This window comes from Clytia hemisphaerica, unplaced genomic scaffold, assembly GCF_902728285.1.
Source record: "Clytia hemisphaerica strain Z4C2 unplaced genomic scaffold, Clytia hemisphaerica genome assembly, whole genome shotgun sequence".
NCBI lineage: Eukaryota > Metazoa > Cnidaria > Hydrozoa > Leptothecata > Clytiidae > Clytia > Clytia hemisphaerica.
This window is the reverse complement of record NW_027103773.1, coordinates 99,602-119,805: the sequence shown is the minus strand read 5'-3', so window position 1 is coordinate 119,805 and position 20,204 is coordinate 99,602. Positions and strand designations below refer to the sequence as shown.

General features: G+C 36.4%; 2 protein-coding genes and 1 long non-coding RNA gene across 3 annotated transcripts; 2 read left to right on the top strand and 1 right to left on the bottom strand.

The window, feature by feature from the left end:
• Positions 1–584: 584 nt before the first annotated feature.
• On the bottom strand, positions 585–1,211 carry LOC136806095 (uncharacterized). The gene has a single exon (XM_067062664.1). The coding sequence runs from the start codon at positions 1,209–1,211 to the stop codon at positions 585–587; it is 627 nt and encodes a 208-aa protein (XP_066918765.1).
• An 825-nt stretch (positions 1,212–2,036) lies between these two features.
• On the top strand, positions 2,037–4,864 carry LOC136806097 (uncharacterized). The gene is made up of 3 exons (XR_010846517.1): positions 2,037–2,290; positions 2,561–3,397; positions 4,746–4,864. It is a non-coding gene; the product is annotated as an uncharacterized lncRNA (long non-coding RNA).
• A 9,123-nt stretch (positions 4,865–13,987) lies between these two features.
• On the top strand, positions 13,988–16,925 carry LOC136806094 (uncharacterized). The gene is made up of 6 exons (XM_067062663.1): positions 13,988–14,149; positions 14,400–14,510; positions 14,935–15,089; positions 15,862–15,917; positions 16,103–16,253; positions 16,796–16,925. The coding sequence occupies exons 1-6, from the start codon at positions 13,988–13,990 to the stop codon at positions 16,923–16,925; spliced, it is 765 nt and encodes a 254-aa protein (XP_066918764.1).
• Positions 16,926–20,204: the final 3,279 nt, after the last annotated feature.

The following is a 20,204-nucleotide window of genomic DNA, read 5'->3' as shown; positions in this document are numbered from 1 at the left end:
AAATTAAATTAATTGAAAATAATTAAACATCAAATGGAAAAAAAAAAAAAAAACTTCATAGAACAGAATATAATAAAGTCATATATATGCACTGAAGAAAATACAGACTAAGTAAACCTAAGAACAGATGGGCTAAATCTAAAATCAGAATGGAGACTAGGGAACCAAGGCTACGAGTAGGGATATTAGAAGAATTGAAGTCAGAATTAATTTAAAACTAAAATGGCGCGTGAATCAAATCGAGAATTAGACTAAAACTAGGTATAAGAAATAATATAACATAGAAAGCACCAGCTAGGAAATAGCGAGTAGCGCGCAGGGACTACAGTTGGTAGAAGAGGTACTACTGCAAGCTCCTAGCTAGGGCTTTGTCGAAAAAATTTTTTTGTTTCTTGACAAAAGGCTTTGTAAGTCTTCTGAGTCACGACAGTTAACAGGTAGTTCATTAAAAATTTTAGAAGCTTCAGATTCAAAGGAACCACTAACATTACAGGTTTCACGCAATTTAGTTCCACCAATTACATCCGTTCGAGTCTTGGCTTGCACATATTTCTCCATAGGGAGGAATTTGGGCCATCATCATTTCACTGATTTCCACGCAAGTTTAGCAAACTGTATTCGGTCCGTTCTTTGACAGGTAGCCATTTCATATCTATTACGTCAGACTTGCGAGAGTAGCTCTTCCGGACGAAGCTAGCTGTGGCATTTTGGACTCGTTGTAATTGGTTGAATAGATATTGTGGTGCGTTGTGAATTACGGTATTACCATAGTCTATTTTACTCAATACAAGAGATTCTGCCAATTGGCGTCGTACACGGTATGGTAAATATCGTTTGATGAGGGATAGACTCTTCAGCGTGCCATATGCTTTAGTGACGATTTTTTTGACATGTTCATTCCATGTTAGGTTTTCGGTGAAGATGATTCCTAACAGCTTGAATAGGGGAACACGCTCAATCACATTTTCGTTATTTGACTTGATTTTCGAATTCAAAATTATGCCTCCTTGCCATTTGAGATGTGGCAAAGAGATCGATTTAGTTTTTCTGGCGTTAAATATCAAGTTCGAATCCAGCGACCATTTCTCAATTACGCTAATATCAGAGTTCATTTCAGTGACAGACTTTTCAAGCTCGTTTGGTTTGGTGTGGCGATATATAGTCGTGTCATCAGCATATTGAACACATTTTGCGGTGGTTTTTGTTGCCATGTCGTACACGTAAATGTTGAAGAGAATGGGTCCAAGTATGCTTCCTTGGGGGACGCCATTAGTAACTGTGAGAATGGATGACTTCTTGTCGTTGATCTGTACGTACTGAAGTCGATTGCTCAGATAGTTGGAGATAACATAGAGTGACTTTTTGAGAATCGTAGTGTGTGAAGTTTTTTGATAAGAGTTTCAAAATCAACTGTATCAAATGCTTTTGAAAAGTCAGCGAGAACTGCAAGAGTGATTTCGCCTCGATTCATCGCTTTCAGGATGTCGTTTTTGATTTTGATGCAGGTGGTTATTGTGCAGTGACCCTTTCGAAAACCAGATTGATGTATTGATAGTAGTTCTTCACTTTCTAGATAGTTTGTCATTTGTGTCATAATCAGTCTCTCGTATACTTTTGAAAGGATCGGTAATATGAGATTGGACGGTAGTCGCTCGGATCAGCGGGTGACTCAATTTTAGGAATAGGGCTGATTTTCGAGATCTTCCACTGGCTAGGAAAGACGGATTGTCGAATGGAAGAGTTGATAATATGGCAAATGGGACTACAGATTTCATCGATGGCGAGTTTAATGTATTTCGACGGTATCTGGTCATGGCCGGTTGAGCAGTCGTTTCTAAGATTACATAAGGCTTTACGAACGTCAGCGTAGGAAACTTCGTTTATGTCGAATGGATTGTCTTGTGCAGGTAATTCGTTGATGAGTTGATGTAGGATTTGCTCTGATTTAGGTTTTGAGTTAAGAAGTCTCCCGGCTGTTGTGTTGAAGTGGACATTGTAATTTGTTAGAATTGACAAACTCTTTAGAATGACAGTCCAAAGAACTAGTGCACACTTGGCACTTGGAGCCAATGACTTTAGATGTCTCATTGAAATAACAATTTTTCGAAAATACACAACTTCATCAAATTTCACAAATTGACTCTCAGCGAGAATTTATATCGAGACATTAGTATTACAGAGGAAATACACCTCGTATTACAGTGGCAATCTACGATCCTCCAATTTGTAACAAGATGAACAACGAAAGCTAATCAAAACAATCGATACTTATTCGCCAATTAATACAAAGGTAAAATAATTTCAAAAGTTATTTCAATATCTTGATTTCTTAGAAACTAATTTAGTACTTTGATTGAACGGAGATCTAAATATGGCTATTGGAGAAGCGACCAATTGTTTATCCATATAACCAAGATATGGAAGCTGGTCAATGTTATGAGTTTTACTGTTTCTAGCTTACAAATGATAGACCCAGCACAGTTTTTCACCATTGGATCACTTTAAAATTGGACGTAAGATATCCATGTAACGCTCTTTCTGTCTCTGTCTCTATCTCTAGAAAGATTCAAAGAAGATAAATTTCATCTCAGACTCCTGCTGCTTTTGTTCTGATGTAAAAACCGGCTTCAAAATTTACCTCAATCTATCCATCGACATCGAAAGAAATGGACAGATGTATAACCTCGTGAAAGAGCAAACAATGGCTGGTACTGCGTTGAATGGCTTGGAAATCACTGGAATTTATGCCGATATAAGTTTGTAGTTTTACAGATAACATACTTTTTACTTATTAAGTCATTAGAATGGAACAACCTAGATCGATAGTGATTGTTTTGTGTGTCTATCACGTTTGAAAATGATAAACTCCAACGACCAAAATTTTTATTAAAAGAACAATTCTTGGAAAAGGTGTTATTTGTTTAATAGAGACTTGTTACAAAGATTTGATTATGTAAGCCCAATTTCAACTTGATGCTTTTTGTTTTGGTTTCTTGCAGAAGCTTTACGCCAAGTTAAAACACGTCACCGAGCTCACAGTCTTTAACACCCATCCTGGGATTTCGCAAATATTACAATGCAACTGCAAGCATGATCGGGCAACGCGATAATCTACTAACGGTGAAAATTGCTCAATCTCAACTCCCCCCAAATTTCACTGTCATCATCGAGCCACTCAAAAGAGTCGGCAGAACAAGGGCATTGCGTTGGAATTGACATCTGTTCATCAAGTTTGAATTGACTCTTACCGGACAGTGAGATATTCATGCGCACCTTGGCGTAGAATAAAACATCTTGTGTCAACATTGGTGAAGAGTTCATACAGAAATGGAAATGCTAATCGACGGATGAAAACAATAGGCTAAGCAACAAGAGAAGAGAAAATAGCCACTTGATCGTGAGTATATTGTAGTTTGTTATACGCCTCGAATAATGACTATATGTTGATAAATTTTATTTTCTTTCCAACGCCTCGATTGACCAATAAAACTTTTCGACGTGGTCATTTTTCAGGACTACTGGTAATGAATTTACAACAACGGGAATAGATCTTCTGAAAAATTGTGAAAAAGATCTTGATTGAAATCAAATTTGAAAATAGAAAATACTTACAGCCTCTAGATGAGGATATATATCTCATGCTACCTTATATATACAAAAGCTCATTTTGTCACGGTCGATACTTTAGCTATTATTATACCCTCTCAGCTAATACTACCAGCGCAATCGATTGAAAATGCTTTGGGTCCTTTTTAAACTAATTATTTATGATGTCAATATTCAGAACAAACACCTGGAATGAGGTTTTCCAAAAAGTCTTTAAAAATAATTATTTAAAAAAAATTAATTATGTTCATTCTAGATTCACTTACTTGATCAAAAATTGTCAAAAAATGTCAGTGTCTCCCAGCTTGACAGGAATCATAAACCATAAACCATTGCATTTTTGTCCCATAGTAGTGGATCTACGTTTAACCATAACTTTTATAACTATTCATGCAAATGCCAGAAAAATAAGAAATGCTGAAAATACATCACCTCAAAAAATTGCGAAATTAACTTTTGCCAAAGAAGAATGAAAGGTTCAGAAAAAGTGTTTAAGACAAAGTATTTTCAGGGTTTTCAGGACTTTTTTGACATAAAAGGTCCAGGCTCTTAGGGACATGTTTTTTTTTTGACTGTACGAAAATGCCGATTTTCAACCAACCCGGTTCAAATCGGCACTAACAGAGACAGCTGAACCCTTTCTTATCGTTATTCAAAAATAAGAAAATAGATTAGTAGCTCTGTCCGATCTTAAAAGCTTTTATGGAACTTAAGACATCACTTGTTGAATCCGGAGTATTTCAGGATGAAAAAAATCATAGTCCATTTCGGATTTATAAAGTCGGCTCTATATTTGGCCTTTGTCGTGTCCAGTTTATATATATACGAAACTTATATCAGGGTGTAGCTAATGGATTGAATTTTCACATCGACCTCTTTTTTTTGGAAAAACCCGGAGGAAAGTGGGATCAAATGGATCATTTTTGAAATCTAGGTGCTAATTCTAATCGTATATATTTTCCACAGTGTTTAAATCATATAAATATGGTAGTAAAATGTTTCATTTTGAAAAAGTCTTAGTCGGTGCACCTCTTTTATCGGACATCTTTTCGTATTGATTTACGTTAACAAACTCCCTGAAATTATTTCCAAAATTATTATATTTGCTGATGACTTATCCTTGTTTTCATTTATTATAGACCATATTCGCTATTCTCAAGAACTAAAAAGTGACATGCCGAACATTAGTGGTTTGGTTCATCAATGGATGGCATCCTTCATCCTTGATCTTTCTTAGCAGGAAGTTGAAGAGTACTTTAACCGGTGAGTTAGTAGTTCAGGATCATCAGAAGCATCTTCGTTTCATACTTGATAAAAATTTGTCTTTGAACTTCACTTTGATGAAAAACTTGATAAAGCCAAATAAGGTATTGGTCTTGTTTTCAGACTTCATAAATTCTTAAAATCAGGGACTCACGTTGTCACTAACACCCCTGTGTCACAGACCTGGCGAGACCCTTGCCCAACTGAAAAATCTGGCAAAAATTTCATCCCCGATAGGAAAATACCCTGGACTTTTAGCCCCACTGGGGAATTGACTTATATTTCATTCCCACTCGAAATTAAATGTTTAAAAATTGCACTCCAAAACCATCCCCACTGGGTTTTTTAAGCTTTGACAAATAGAATTTCGCTCCCCGTTGGCAGTTCAATAGGAGTTTTTATCCGCATTGAGGAAAAAAGTTCCACCAGGGCTGTGAGACAGGGGTGTATAAAACTTTTAGTGGTAGAGTTAGTACACCCTGAATATGGAGATATCGTATATGATTGCCCTGGTAATTCCACCTTTTCTCTACCCATTTTAACTTTTCTGAAAAACTCGTGTCTGCTCAATATAATTTATTTGTTTCACAATAACTGGATCCTTCAGTGGAACATCCAGACTAAACTTATATGAGCTAGGTTTTGAAAGCCTTGCAGGCGGTTAACTAGAAAACTCGTATTGTGTTTAAATAATAAGTGACTTTACTCTTGCTGCGCCTTATTGTAAAATTTAAAAGAAAATTAGAAAAAATGAAGCAGTATAAGTCAATGAGATAAAGACGAATCTTTCCCCAGCAAGCAAAAATGGCGCCTTAAGCTTTCATCTAATTTTTAATGGTGGATTCAAACTAGCGTTTTCTCGTTTCCCATATTAGCATTGTCGAAAACCACCTGGACCGCGCAACTTATGGAGGTAACTAAATGCTTATTAATCATACAGGAGATACAACTTTTGCACTTGGCTTTAGTCCATTGGTACCCGTACTCATTTCTGTCAGATCGCATTGTTTTTGGTTCAATTACAACCTGTGAAAATAAGGTAAGATAAGCAGAAAATATATCGCATCTAATTAAGTCACGCAATAAACCACAGTGATTGATATGGTTCTCACAAACAAATATATCGTGATGAGTTATCATTGGTCTGTGGACAAGAAAGCTGTTAGATGTCAGGACTGAACCTGTTATTGTTATGATGGTGAAGAATACATAAAAAAGTTCGTAAAGGTAGGCTACTTCTTTATTTCAGAATCTGTGTCAATGTTGGTCTAGCTTTCGAATACCAGTCAGTAATTATGGATGTGATATACATATTACATATATAGATTGTAATATATCAGTCAATAATAGAGACTAGTTTATTTTCCGATACTCGGAATTTCGTGCCGTGTCAGGCAGTCTTCAGTCAGATTTGTAATATACATAAGAGCTAAGATTTTTAAACATCGTCAATCAATATATTGATGTAAGGGCTCGATATTTCTTAAACTTTTTCAAGTGTCGCCCTTTGAACCAAGTTTTATGAAATTTTCCATACCACTAATATCTTATTGAATGTTATGGGCCCATCCAGAAAAACAAATAGTCAATTTGAGAAACTTTGTAAGAGTATTGTTTTAAATAAATTCAACTTTATTTTCATTGATAGAAGAGAGTGGCCTCTCTTATACTGCAGAACGTCCGGGATACTATGAATAATACGCTGAAAACCAAAAGGTTAGCATTTCTACGAATGGCAATGATAATTTTTTGTACCACCGGGAAAGGTAGATAGGTGCGATTCATTACGTGTATAACTTGTCTATTTGTCGTAATTTTCATTTCAAAAATTTGTCTCGTAGAAACTGGAATACCCATTTGCGCCCATTTCGGCTTGACGTTATGGCGCCGAAAAGAATAACAGCAAAATTGAATTGCAGTTTTCCTATCGTTCACACGCTTGCACGCCTCAGACGCCTCATCCTTTAAAATCGTCATATTACACAACTCGAGCGTGTCATACACGGTGTTAAATCCAACCAAATGAAGTCAACACTATTCCATTCCATATACAACAATTCACAACAAAGTTAAAGGTAATAAACAATATTTATCAAAAACAATTACAGCTTTTGTAGGTCAAGTTATATAAAACTCCATCCGAAAACCCCTGTTTATTCCAGGGTGACCGCTTTTTGTCCAAGGGAATTTTGGAGGGCTGAATTTACTCGTCACAGACACAGGAGTATGTGACGGTAAAGTCATCGGAGAAAATTACTTTGTTAGTCAATATTTTTATTTTTTATTATAGGTAAATACAGCCTGAAGCCTGATGGATATAACCACGCCACAACCAAGCCGCCGAGGAGGCTTTTGCAGGTTTGGAAGATACTGTTGAATCCCATAGATTTGCAAATGTTGGCGCAAGATCATTATATTCGGCAAAATGTGATAGACAAGGTATGGTTATTTGTATTACCTACACCCCTGTATCAGTGTAATTCTTGCATGAAAACTCACTCAAAACGTAAAATTCTTACTTGACACGTGACACCCCCTTCTATTTTGTCTTTTTTGTTTCGTTTTGTTCGTTTTACTTTCATGGTAATGTTTACTTTATTTCCTTTGAAGGTATTTGGTGGTAAAAATAAAAGTTTGTCAGCAGGAGTGGATTGGGTCAAAGCTTCCAATACCAGATGGCACTTCACCATGTTTCTGGTCGATAATGTTAAGTCTCTGCCCGGGGCAAGATTAGACCTGCTGAAATGAACGAATATTCTTGGAGACTTTGGATTGAATTCCAACCATACATAAATCAAATTTTGAGGAGACAAATCTTACAGACTGTCCACACCGAAACTGAGTACGTATTTGTATTCCACTACCTTAATTGGATTACTTTTGGTCGGGATTAAAGTTTTAACTAAATTTTTAACCAAATTAAAATACCACTAAAATTATAGGGGTTATAAGTTTAAAAAAATGATTTTTAGCAGAATCCACTTATAGTACATTGCTATTGGCGTATTGGGATGAATTCTTACATTTTTACATTTTATGTAAAATATCATGAAAAGTGTGTAACGAAAATAGGGTTGTCTTTCAGAAGCACCCACCGACCTAAAATTTGCAAATATCTGTTCTGGTTTGCCAGCTGGAAGGATTTCCACGAAATTAAGAACTACAGTTCCTCGTTTTCCAGGGGAGAAATTTTTACTTCAAATCAGTTATATTTTTCCAGCTAGGAGGTAAAAAAACTTTCGGAACAGGTACAAAATTACCAGGTGATTGATTTTACGCGAGTTAACTGTTCTTATCTACCAGGGCTGACAAAATCTTATAAGAACAGATCGCTAAATTCCCCAGCTAACAGTTCGAACAGATTGACAATTGCCAGATGTTTTGTAGAACAGATAGAGAATTTTCATCTACCACTCCAGGCAACCACATTGGTAAGGAAAAGAACAGATCTCAAAGACTTTTTGACGTTCTTGAAATTCCCTCAGAACAGATAGGAAATTCTTAGACACCTTATTTTTTGGTTATCAAACTATTTTTCATAAGAACACATCATATTTTTCCGGCTGGTCCCAATCCTCAGTAGAACAGACCATATTTTTCCGGCTGGTCCCAATCGTCAGTAGAACAGACCATATTTATCCAGCTGGTCCCAATCTTCAGTAGAACAGACCATATTTTTCCGGCTGGTCCCAATCGTCAGTAGAACAGACCATATTTTTCCAGCTGGTCCCAATCGTTAGTAGAACAGACCATATTTTTCCGGCTGGTCCCAATCGTCAGTAGAATAGACCATATTCTTCCGGCTGGTCCCAATCGTCAGTAGAACAGACCATATTTTTCCAGCTGGTCCCAATCGTTAGTAGAACAGACCATATTTTTCCGGCTGGTCCCAATCGTCAGTAGAACAGACCATATTTTTCCGGCTGGTCCCAATCTTCAGTAGAACAGACCATATTTTCCAGCTGCGGGTCCCAATCTTCAGTAGAACAGATCACTTTTTCCAGCAGACTTTTTTCTTTATTTCGTTAAGAACAGATCGCCATATCCAGGTTGGAACGTGCCTTCAGAACAGATATTTTGTCCCCCTTCGGTGGATGCTTTCGGTCTTTGAAGTTTGGCCAATCAGACCCCCTAACATGGTCCAAAATCTGTCACATTTCTTGTTGCCACTACATACCATCAGCTGCCATTTAACATAACTTTTAAAAATATATTTATTTCTCATAGGGGGCGCCAAAATCAAAATCTTCTAACAATGGCCTCCCCAGTTTGCCCGAATTTTAGTCGACCCACCACACTACTGCTTGGCCCTAAAATATAGCTAGATTATTGAAAATGATTAATCTCAAAACCAAAATATCGCTAAATTTAGCCATCGAATTCCATAAAGATGACATCAACAAGAATTGAGCCAGATTTGGGGCTATTGTTGACTTGATCTGAGAGGGAGTGTAAATTTTGTTTGCACCAAAACTTTTCAATTTGATTCCGTGTATTTTTTTAACTGCAGCTACATATTATTTTTTTTAAGGTTAAAGAATTTTTTACATTAACTATATACGGTTCATTTATTACAGGAGCCGTTTACAAAAGTACTCCAAGCGGCTGGTTAGACATGTCAACCTTCACAATTTGGTTTCGAAACTGTTTTGTTGCCAAACATCCAATTTTGAGGTGGAAAAATCATTATCGATGATAACCTCAGGTATCACTTTAGTGAATGAGGTCGTGTTCAGACCTGAAAGTTTAAGTTTAAGGTTTAAGTAGTACCTTGTTGATATGGGAATTCAATTATAATCACTTTTCTTTTGTCATCATCGATTAGCGATCTCGAGGAATCTCCTTTCCTAACTTGAAATCATGTCATCTTCTCTCTTGAGATACTTTGAAACAAAAAAGATTTTAGGGAATCCCTCTGCAAAACACTAATTCGTGTTCGTTGAAGCCATTACTGCTAGAGATGCTCCGAGCGTCTCTAAGTCATAAATTTCACGTTCTTTTTTCTTCATTTACAAAAGGAGCATGCTTTTCACTTGCGAATTCTGATTTCGTCTATTCAGAAAACTGTAACGAAATCGTAAAAACTTTTTTTTTAAACCATAGGGTGATTCCTTTTTAAACTTTGGTTTAACTAATGAGGAGCGTGCCGTCAAATACAAAAGGAATATAAAAGAAACATGTAGACTTAATTGCTTTAAACCTTGGTCTGAACACGACCTCAGTGATTACAATGTGCGAAGAAAACGAAATTGGTTTTGTTCCACTAATCGCCAACTCCACACGTTTAACACCTTGAGACGTGGTAGTATTTTGACCTCTCAAGATGAGCTGGAGTAATATATTTAAACGATGGCAGTGAGAGACAATGGTACACACGGTCGATACCGAAGCCAACCTTTCGATCCTTGTTGAAAGAAATGTACGTTATGTTGTTATCTATGTTAAACGGTGAAAAAGAATGCGGCTATTATATTTTGATTTTTCCCGACATGTTTCGGACTCGGTCCGTTCTCCAGGGAATGATATTGTTGTTATCTATACACATGGGTAAAATCTATCCTCCTGTTTGATTTAGTTCAATAGAAGAGGGACGACCCTTGGGATCCGTAGCAACACCCCTGTGTCACAGACCCACTGGGACCCCAGCCACACTGGAAAATTGAGCAAAAATTTTGTCCCCGGTGGGAAAATACCCTTCAATTTCAGCCCCACTGGGAAATTGACTTTGATTTCATTCCCATTCGAAATTCCATGCTTAAAAACTGCAATCCGAAACCATCCCCGCTGGGTTTTTTGACCTTCTACCCCCATTAGGATTTCAATACGAATTTTTATCCCCACCGGGACTTTGAGACAGGGGTGTTAGCATCTTTCGTAGGACTCTGGTAAAAAATTTTCTTTTTGCCATTTTTGATAACTTAAGATCATTGAAATAGAACTTTTATGTACAAACCAGCAGGGTAGATTGGAGGGGCGCAAAATTTATGTCGGAGAGCAGATTTTTAAAACACAGTAATTGTCTTTTTATATCATGAATAGATAATTACAGTGTCATAAAAATTTTCTCTCCTACACAAATTTTACGCCCCTCCTGTCTACGCTACTGCAAACAGTATGAAGTAAGCCCTGAATTCTTCATGTATCAACTACTATCGAACAAAACATGATTTACAAGTGGGAATATCTAACCAAACGACGTTTGATAGCTTGAACGGTCAACTTAATTTTCTTTATGATGAACCATTTAGATGAACCCATAGTCTCCGGCCGGGTCAGAAAATATTTCTTTCTCACCCGACCGGTTTCCGGAAACACTATATTTTTTTATTTTCGCTTTACTTTGAAATCTTTAATAGTGACTTAATTGCGGAAGAGTACAAAGTTAATGTTTTTTTGTTCAAAACGTTTTATTAAACTCACCATAACCACTGAAAAATAGCTATTGATATTCCGTCAGAAAGAAGCGTTGAGAGTAACAATAATGCTAGCACATCACATCACACGTCAAATTTTGAAGAAGTAGAAGAGTACATACCCAGCTGGCACACAACGTTGTTTCAACGTTTATCTAACGTTCGCAACGTCCATATAACGTTAGATGAACGTTAAAACAACGTTGTGTGCCAGCTGGGTAACTTAAATGATTTTGGGTGACCGAAGAGTCGTTTCCATGAAGTACCTTCACCATATACCTAGGTAAGAACATCATGCTACCAGACAATCCCCCCTGAATTTCTTTACATCGTTTTTGTTTGTCTCCTCATATACAGCTGTATTTCTAAAGTTAACTTGCTCAAAACTTATGTCATAGCTAAGGGGGGGGTTCAAGGTTTACGGTGACACGGTATGGGCCTTTTTTTGTCCGGTAATTCTCATGGAAGTTCGGTATTTCGGTAAATTCAAAATCTTTCTGAACTGCATTTTCATGAAAAAAATTCTAAAAATCACCTGCGGCGCAAAATTTTCATAAAATTTAGAAAACGACTTTAGAAAACTTCAACATTTCCATGAAAAGAAGCTCTTGAGGCACTCTGTTATATAGTAGAACAGTCTAAAACATAGTCAAATAAAATAGTGTAAAAATCGAAATTTTCTCCTGTCGGCACAAACCAAGGTTGCGCCTCCTCAGTGACTAAACTTTACTTCCTCTGTGCTATTTGTCGAAATTAGATCGTTCGTCTGATCAAGAGAACAGTTGAAAATAAAATCTTCAACAGAATGTCGCTCTTGCCTCTTATTTTATCAACAATTCTTGCAGTTGAAATGCCTTTCCTTACGAATTAGGCATACCATAAATACTAAAAATTGTCGGTGACTGTATTTGGAGTTTATTTTGTCCGGTGTTCCGGTATTTTGGGAAAAAATTGCCGGTAATTCGGTATTGAGTACCCCTTGAACCCCCCCTCTCCCAGCTAGAGGCTGTTAATATGGAGGTAAATGGCATGAACACATGAAGTTGCTGGATTAAAATAGTTTTCGACGAATCAAATGTCTAGAAATAGATCATAACCGCAGTCTTATAATCGACTCCTAATACCGTTTCCTTTTTGCTCCTTTTTTAAGATTCTCGCTATCGAGGCAAGTTAGAAGTACGACTTCATAAGGAGTTTAGAGATGAAATATCGTTTCTATCGTCTGAAGTCAATAATCCTGAAGCTGTCATTGCAACTACATCTCAAACAAGCACAAGCTTTGACCAACGATGTAAAAATAATAGATAACCAACTACCTCTAGAAGGCACTTCTCCCAAGAGAACAACCATTGTTTTCCTATTGAAATGAGCACTCCTTTAAATAGCTCTGTGTGCAGTGCGTGTTATGCTTTTAGCTAGATTTTGACACACTTTTTGACATCCACTGAATTGATAGAAAATTTGAATTGTTATTTACTACAAATTTTGGAATTTTTTTCAAAAGACAAAGGTACCAATCTTTAGACAAATTGACTACGGATCGGCCTGATACCACTTAATCTTCATCTGGATAAATAAACGCTCATAAAATGATGTTTTATCTGAAAATACATGTGTGATTTGAAGTGCGATATCTCACGAATGAAAGTGCATGAAGGTTTGCCTGATACAAAATAAACAGATGAATGTTTATAGAACAATAATATCTAATTAAAAAATTCCTTCTGTGAGGCTACCTATAGGAAAATACACTTTTTCAAACCCAAATTTTGGAAAAATATACATCACGTGATCGATTCTGTCCAATAGAAGGTTGCAAATGAAGCAAGTTTTTACTTAATTGCACTTTTTATGATGCAAAATGTCATTAATATTTTTACAACCGTAACACGGATGTTTTTTGAGAATCAAGGCAAGTTGGTTATCTATTATTTTTACATCGTTGCTTTGACTACTATTCGGAATGAATGTCCAAGACGACACAACGCATCCCATCAATTCACTAGGTTTCGAATAAACCTTAGCATCCGAGAAGTCAACAATTTAGGCTCCAGATTTCGTTTGCATCCCTGACAGGTTGCTGGTAATATCAAGCACCATCGGAAGGAAAGGAAGAATAGCTATATGCATATAAAGTCATTGCAATTTGGTCCCTTTGACTCCCTTTCTTTGAGGACTTTCTTTGACGCTCCCGATGATGAATAGTCGAGATGATTTGGTGTAACTAATTTATACTCACTATGCAATACCTGGGTAGATGATGCCGATGTTGTGGACGAACGCCTTACGATTGGTATAATTAAAGTATGTAAAGAGGAGCAGGTAAAGAAACACTACTTTAATGGGATAAAATTTCGGGAGAATAAAATTTCGTGGATTTTGCAGATTTTTGTGTAATCCGCGAAATTTAATCCCCACTAAATTTTATCTTTTCAAAGAATTCACAAGGAAATATTGACGTCAGTCATCTTCAATATGTTTAAGATTGATGGCAGTTGAAAAATCAATTTGGCGTAAGTTGAAAGATTTATTTGACGTCAAATAAAAAAAGCTTGTAGAAAAAAAAGAAAAACTTCTAAGAAAACTCATCGTACTTTGACCCACCTTTGAGAATAGACGCTCAAAGGATTTTTCTCGTTTTTTTGTGTGAGAAAAGTAGTATTAAATTTGTTTTATATATTGATTGATATATTGATTATATGATAATGAGCATTGAAGCACACGAGTGCTTGCAACATGGATTTGTTCTAGGCCGGACTTTAGGAGAAGGAGGCTTTGCGAAAGTGAAGGAGGCAAGCTATGCTAACTTCACTGATCCGAGTGACTCTTTCTCGAACAAGCTCCGCGCCCTAGGACATAGAAATAAGGTAAATAGCTTAGGGTCAATGTAAACGGGTAATATACGTTAAAATACGTGAAAGTGTTAAAATGTATAACACAGAAAATTTCCGCCAATGTACTTTGTTGACCTACACGCTATTTCATATCCTTGATCCTTACGTGTGGAGTTAGAGTTAATAAATTTTCTACATCATTCATCACCCCAAGCAGATCGAATGTCGGTTTAGGAATAATCACCAGGCATGGCACTATTTAATAGTTTATTTATTTTTACAGGTGGCAATCAAGATCATAAAGCCAACGAACTTTGATAAAGCATCGCTATTCGAAGAGTCTCTCAGACAAGAAATAAAAGCGATGCGAGCTTTTCAAGGACACCTTAACTTTGTAAGTATAAAAAAGGCTGATAATTGCATATTGTTCTAGCACTTTTAAGACCCCTGTGCTGGGACTCCAGCCCCACTGGAAAATTAAGCAAAAATTTCGTCCCCGGGTGGGGAAATTCCCTTGAATTTCAGCCCCACTATGGGAAATCGACTTTGATTTCATCCCCACTCGAAATTCCATGTTTAAAAATTGCTCTCCAAAACTGGGTTTTTTAACCTTAGAACAATAGAATTTCTATCCCCGAAAATTTTAGCCCGACTGAGGAAAAAGGTTCCACAGGTGCTGTGAGACAGGTGTGTTAGTTTGAAAATTTAATCCTACTCAGTGTTCAGTGAGATATATCGGACGTGCCGGTGCGTAGTCATATTTTACTTATAGAGAATATAATTTTTCTATTTTAAGTGCAGCTGTTAAAATTGTTCAGAGCAGTCGTCGCAACACAGCCTACCTTGTGCTGGAATATTGCGATGGAGGAGATCTGTTATCATTTGATGGTCACAATGAAAAGGACTCCAAAGCAATATGCCAAGCCTTGGTAGGAGCGATGAAAGTCGCCCACGACAAAAGTATTGTCCACAGGTAAGATCTTTAGAGATTCTTTCGAAGCTTTTCTACTCAGCCAATTCAACAAATACTTCATCCCTTATAACAACCCCTTAATTGAATAGATTCTTTGTGCAGAACTAGGGGGGGCTTTTCCTGTACCACCCCTTAACTTTTGATCTACTGGGTCTTTTTGGATGAAATTTGGCACACAAGATCCTTGTCACGTAAGGTAACTTTTGACAAAAATTTTTTTTGATGACGTCACTCATCATGCCCAAAGTGAGCAAAAACCGAATTTTTCCATTGTTCTTATAAATAGCTATTGTATTCTAACAAAGGCTTTAGAAAAAAGTTGCCTGAGTTTAAAATGCTTATTTTATCCTAAATATTCAATAAATTACGGTTTAAACGATATATTTGACATTAAAAATAATTTTGTATTGGAAAAGTGTCAATTTTTGTGACACCTTACTGTCAGAAATGTCATCATGCTCAAGGTGTGAAAATATTTAGATGTCAAATATTTTTTTATTTTGAAGCAAAATAAAAGTTAGGAATTTACAGAAAATTTCACGGCAAAAGCTCTATTATTTCAGGAGCTATTACCAATAGTTTGACTTCCGAACAGAAAGAGCCCCCCCCCCTAGTACGAATAGGGTTAAACCCAACGAGTGCGGGAAAAGTTTCATCAGCTTTGAGAAAGCGATTCTGTTATTTTCCTTTCATTCTTTTCCAAGTCTTCTGATCAATTCCAATAAGCCAAGGATAAAAGTTACTCTTTTTTATTTATTTGTATATTTTTCAGAGATTTAAAACTCGACAATATCTTACTTGACGAAAGTGGAAAAATCAAAATTTCAGGTAAGATTCATTTGGACTTTTTGAAAAAAAATCATTAGTAAATGGGAGGAAAACTTGACACGTATAGGAGTTTTGTCTTTTTCAAAGTTCTAGAATCTGGTGCAACTGGGACTGCTTTCAATAATTTTAAGTTGGTGATGTAAGAAATCCATACTTCATGTAATCAATATTTTCTTTCCTTTTAGATTTCGGCATTTCAAGTTTCCCATCATCACGTGATCACCTTTGTGACACATTTTGCGGAACCATGTCTCATATGGCTCCAGAAGTGGTTCGCGGATACAACGGTACATGTGATGCCCGATATGATGGTCAGAAAGCAGACGTTTGGTCACTGTAAGCTGATTTTATTTCAATAATTTATAACAAAAAACCGACCACTACTGTCTGCATTGCATATGTTTGATTAAGCCCCTCCCCCTGGACTGAGTTGAGTGCTTTTGCAATTAGGAACACTTCAAACCTTACCTCCAGACTTAGCTTGGACTAAGGCCTTAGAGTAATCTTTAGAAGAAAAAAGCTATGCGACCATAACTCGAATTATAGTCTAGATACACCATTTAGACACGTTCAAGTGTCCCAGTCAGAAGTTTTGTTGTTAAATATATTCAATGCATATATCTACAATTTTTTCAATACACTGGATAGAACTTTGACTTTGACTTTTCTAGTCGTATTGACCTAACTTCTAGCCGTTGAAAAGCCCCCAGCGGTTTGCGTGAAGGTGTGAATGGGCTTTTTTCACTTGCGTGAATGCGTGAGTTTGGAAAAAATCGTGTGATTACGTAAATTAAAGGTCTGCGCTCTTGAAAGAAAGATGCCAATGAAAAAGTTATCCAAGCAGTATACTTCACACGTTATTTTTTCATTTATTTTAGCGGAGTCATTCTCTTCGAGCTCGTAACTGGTTGTTTACCGTATCAACACACAAACAACCCTCTCCAGTTCGAAAAACAATTACAACGTTTTCCAAAACTCCCTTATGGAAGAAAACTCTCTTCAGGTTAGTAAATATAAGCGTTCTCTATTCTAGCAAAAAAAACTGCAAAATAATGTGGACCAAGTCAAATGTTCAATAACAAGAAGCATTCAATTTCAAGATATCTTCAAAAAGATTTAAAGGCCGGCGCAAATGAAACCAACATTTGATCCAACATTATTGTTGAATCAAATGTTGGGTTCGTTTGCGCAAGTCATAAAATTGCAACTTTTTAAGAAAATTTTTGGAAATCATGTTGGATGAAGTTTGATCGCCGTCAAACATTTCATCCAACATTTTTTAATGAGATTGACGTCACTTTTATGTTGATTTCAATGTTAAATGCATTTGCGTAATCATGTTGGAGGAAAATGTTTGACGTTTTTGCGCAAATGACTTTTCATGCAACTTTTCGAAATTTTCCACGAAACTTTTCGTCCAACATTTCGTCCAACAATGAATTGGAAATGTTGGATTGAATGTTGGATTCATTTGCGCCGGCCTTAACTCTAACCTTGCTTAAAGAACTTAAATTTTGCTTTTTAACTTTCCATTTGCCTTAAGACTTTGATAAGGATGGAATGGTCGTATGCCAAAGGGTCGAGAGTATTTTTGCATTCGTTCTAAGACGTCTCTCATGTCTGTGATTAGTGATTTAAACAAATAGAATAATGACTTATATATCTTTCGTTGTCATTTTAGAAATCATCAATCTTTTGCGAGAAATGTTGCACCATGACCCATCAAGAAGGGCAACAATCGACAGAATTATCAACCATCCTTGGTTATCAGAGGATTTCGATATGAAAGAGGTATGAAGCTTGATTTTTTTACACATTATCCATATTCTTTAATACCTTTAACAATAGCAAGATGAGACTTGCTCGGTGAAATAACATCCACCTCTCAGATAACACATCGAATCAGTAGCGTGGTGGGGTAAATTTTCTGGCGTAGCCAAAAATTTGGTAACCCACAAAAATATATTTTGTTTTTTGCCCCCTGAAACCTTATGAGTTTTGAATTGAGAGCGAAGCAAGCAGAAAAAAGTCAATAATATTTTAAATTAAAAAAAAAAGCAAGATACTTGTGAAAAGGCGCCATTTTTGTAAAGAATGAGCACCTTTTCACGTTCCATTGAGCGCTGTCTAAGCTGGATCGAATACTACAATCAGGTCTGTAATATTTTGGCAGTAAGCCTCAAAAACAACCCCTCAGCTATGTTTTCAATTCCCTAAGCCCCCCTCCCCCAACTTCAATGGTTGATAAGCCCCAGAGAGCCCAATCCAACCATTGAAGATGGGGGGGAGGGGTTTGACTTCAAAAAACATGAAAATCACTGTTTACTGCCAAATATTACAGAACTGATTGTAGTTTGAAAACTTTAAGTCTTTAAGTGAGCAATGTTGAACCTTTAAATTATCGCCTTGGACGTACAAATAAGAGGCTTTAAGACAACAATCTCCTTATCCACTTTTACTAAAGTTTGTGTTTTTTAATTTTCTCGCAGAACATTGAGCAGATCAACAAAGAGAACACCGAAGACATTAAACGTCTCCTTGCCGAGCTGGAATTGGCCAACCAAAAAATCAAAATTTTGGAGAAAGAAAATGAGGACTTGAAGCAATCAATTCCTGCTTTTCTGGAACAAAAAGGCACTTTTAACAAGGCCAAGAATATCGAACGCTCAGAAAAGAACACCCAGCCTAAGGAAAATGAAGCTTTCATTGTTTCTTCCAACCCACGATATCCAAATGGTCACCATTTCGAGCCTACTGAGATGTGGGAGTACCCAAATGGGCACCACTTCCCCTCCGTGGAGCAGTGGGAATAAATTAACCAAAAATTATAATTGTAAATAGTATATTTAAAATCTTCATGATGCCACCACCGTTAATAAAAAAAAAACACAAAACTCCCCTCAAATATTTGGATATTATCATCATATGTCTATCCTGTATCCTGATTCTAATTGTCAGAACCCAAAGTCTCTTGAAAACTGTACACAAATCCGTACACAGCAGACTAAGCAATTTTCTTAGGGCAATTAAAGAACTTAAACATGCACTTGAAATTAGTCTAAGATTTTAACCCTATTATTATCAGGCTTTTTCTGATTTTGTATTCTCAAGGGGGGGTGTTTTCCACCAGCCTTGCATAACTTTTGATCTATAAAAGATATGGACTTGAAATTTGGCAGAAATGTTCTCTACCATAAAAGGAGTTAATAGAAAAAAATTTGGGTTGATGACGTCATCATAAAGGTGGTGACGTCATCACAAACTTTCACATTTATCGCTGACCAATGAAAAAGTACTATTCAATAAAATAGCAATTAAAGTTGAACGAATGGAGATTTTTCAATTCTGTTTTGAATTTCTAAAAGCCAAAATAAATATCTTTAACATATTTGCTGGTTTTAAACATACTAATAAAATTGACCTTTAAAATCCATGCAGAAAATGAGTAAATTTTTTCAAAAAACAATGACGTCATTTTTGATGACGTCAGCAGTTTTTGAAAATTTTTTAAATATTTTTTAGAATTTATTATTGATACCTAAAACCTGTCAAAATTTGAAGTCAGTTGGATGACTAGATCAAAAGTTATGCTAAATTTAAGATTTTTGGATTTTACAGGGTTTTAGCTGGATTTTATGATATGCCTGCACAAAAAAGTCATAAAACCTGATCTGGTCGGTGTATAATTGTAAAATTTGGTATACATGCTGCTAATAGGATTATATTAAAAGTCAAGAACTTTCAGAGTGTTAAAAAAATTTTTCAGTGAGCTATTAGCAAAAGAGTGCCAGCCTGGTGGAAAACCCCCCCCCCCTGATAAAAATAGGGTTAAACATTTCACGTGAAGTGAAAGTGGAGACCTTAACGGTTTGAAAAAGTTGAACTTCTTTCAACTTTTTATTTTTTCCCTAGAAATTTTTTAATGACGTTAAATTACATTATTATCCATATAGCGGTCATTAAGTAAGCTATTAAAGGTTCGATCTGCGGGCGGTATTGAAAGGTTTTGTGACTCAAATTGTCATACCCACGCTGAGGAAACTAAAGCGCCAGGCTTCAGAGGGCTGAAATATCATTTACCGCCCGGGTATAGGGCAATAACGTCATTTGCGGCCCGCTCGGAATTGGATTGAAGTCGTTGCATTGAAGCGAAGAGACTAAAATAACGTCAGAAAAAAACACTTTTTGGTCATTTGCAGCCCGCTCGCATGGTGCTAAAAATTTGTTGAAGAGATTGCATCGAAGCGAAAAGACTTGGTTGACGCTAGAAAAAAATGTTGTTTGAAT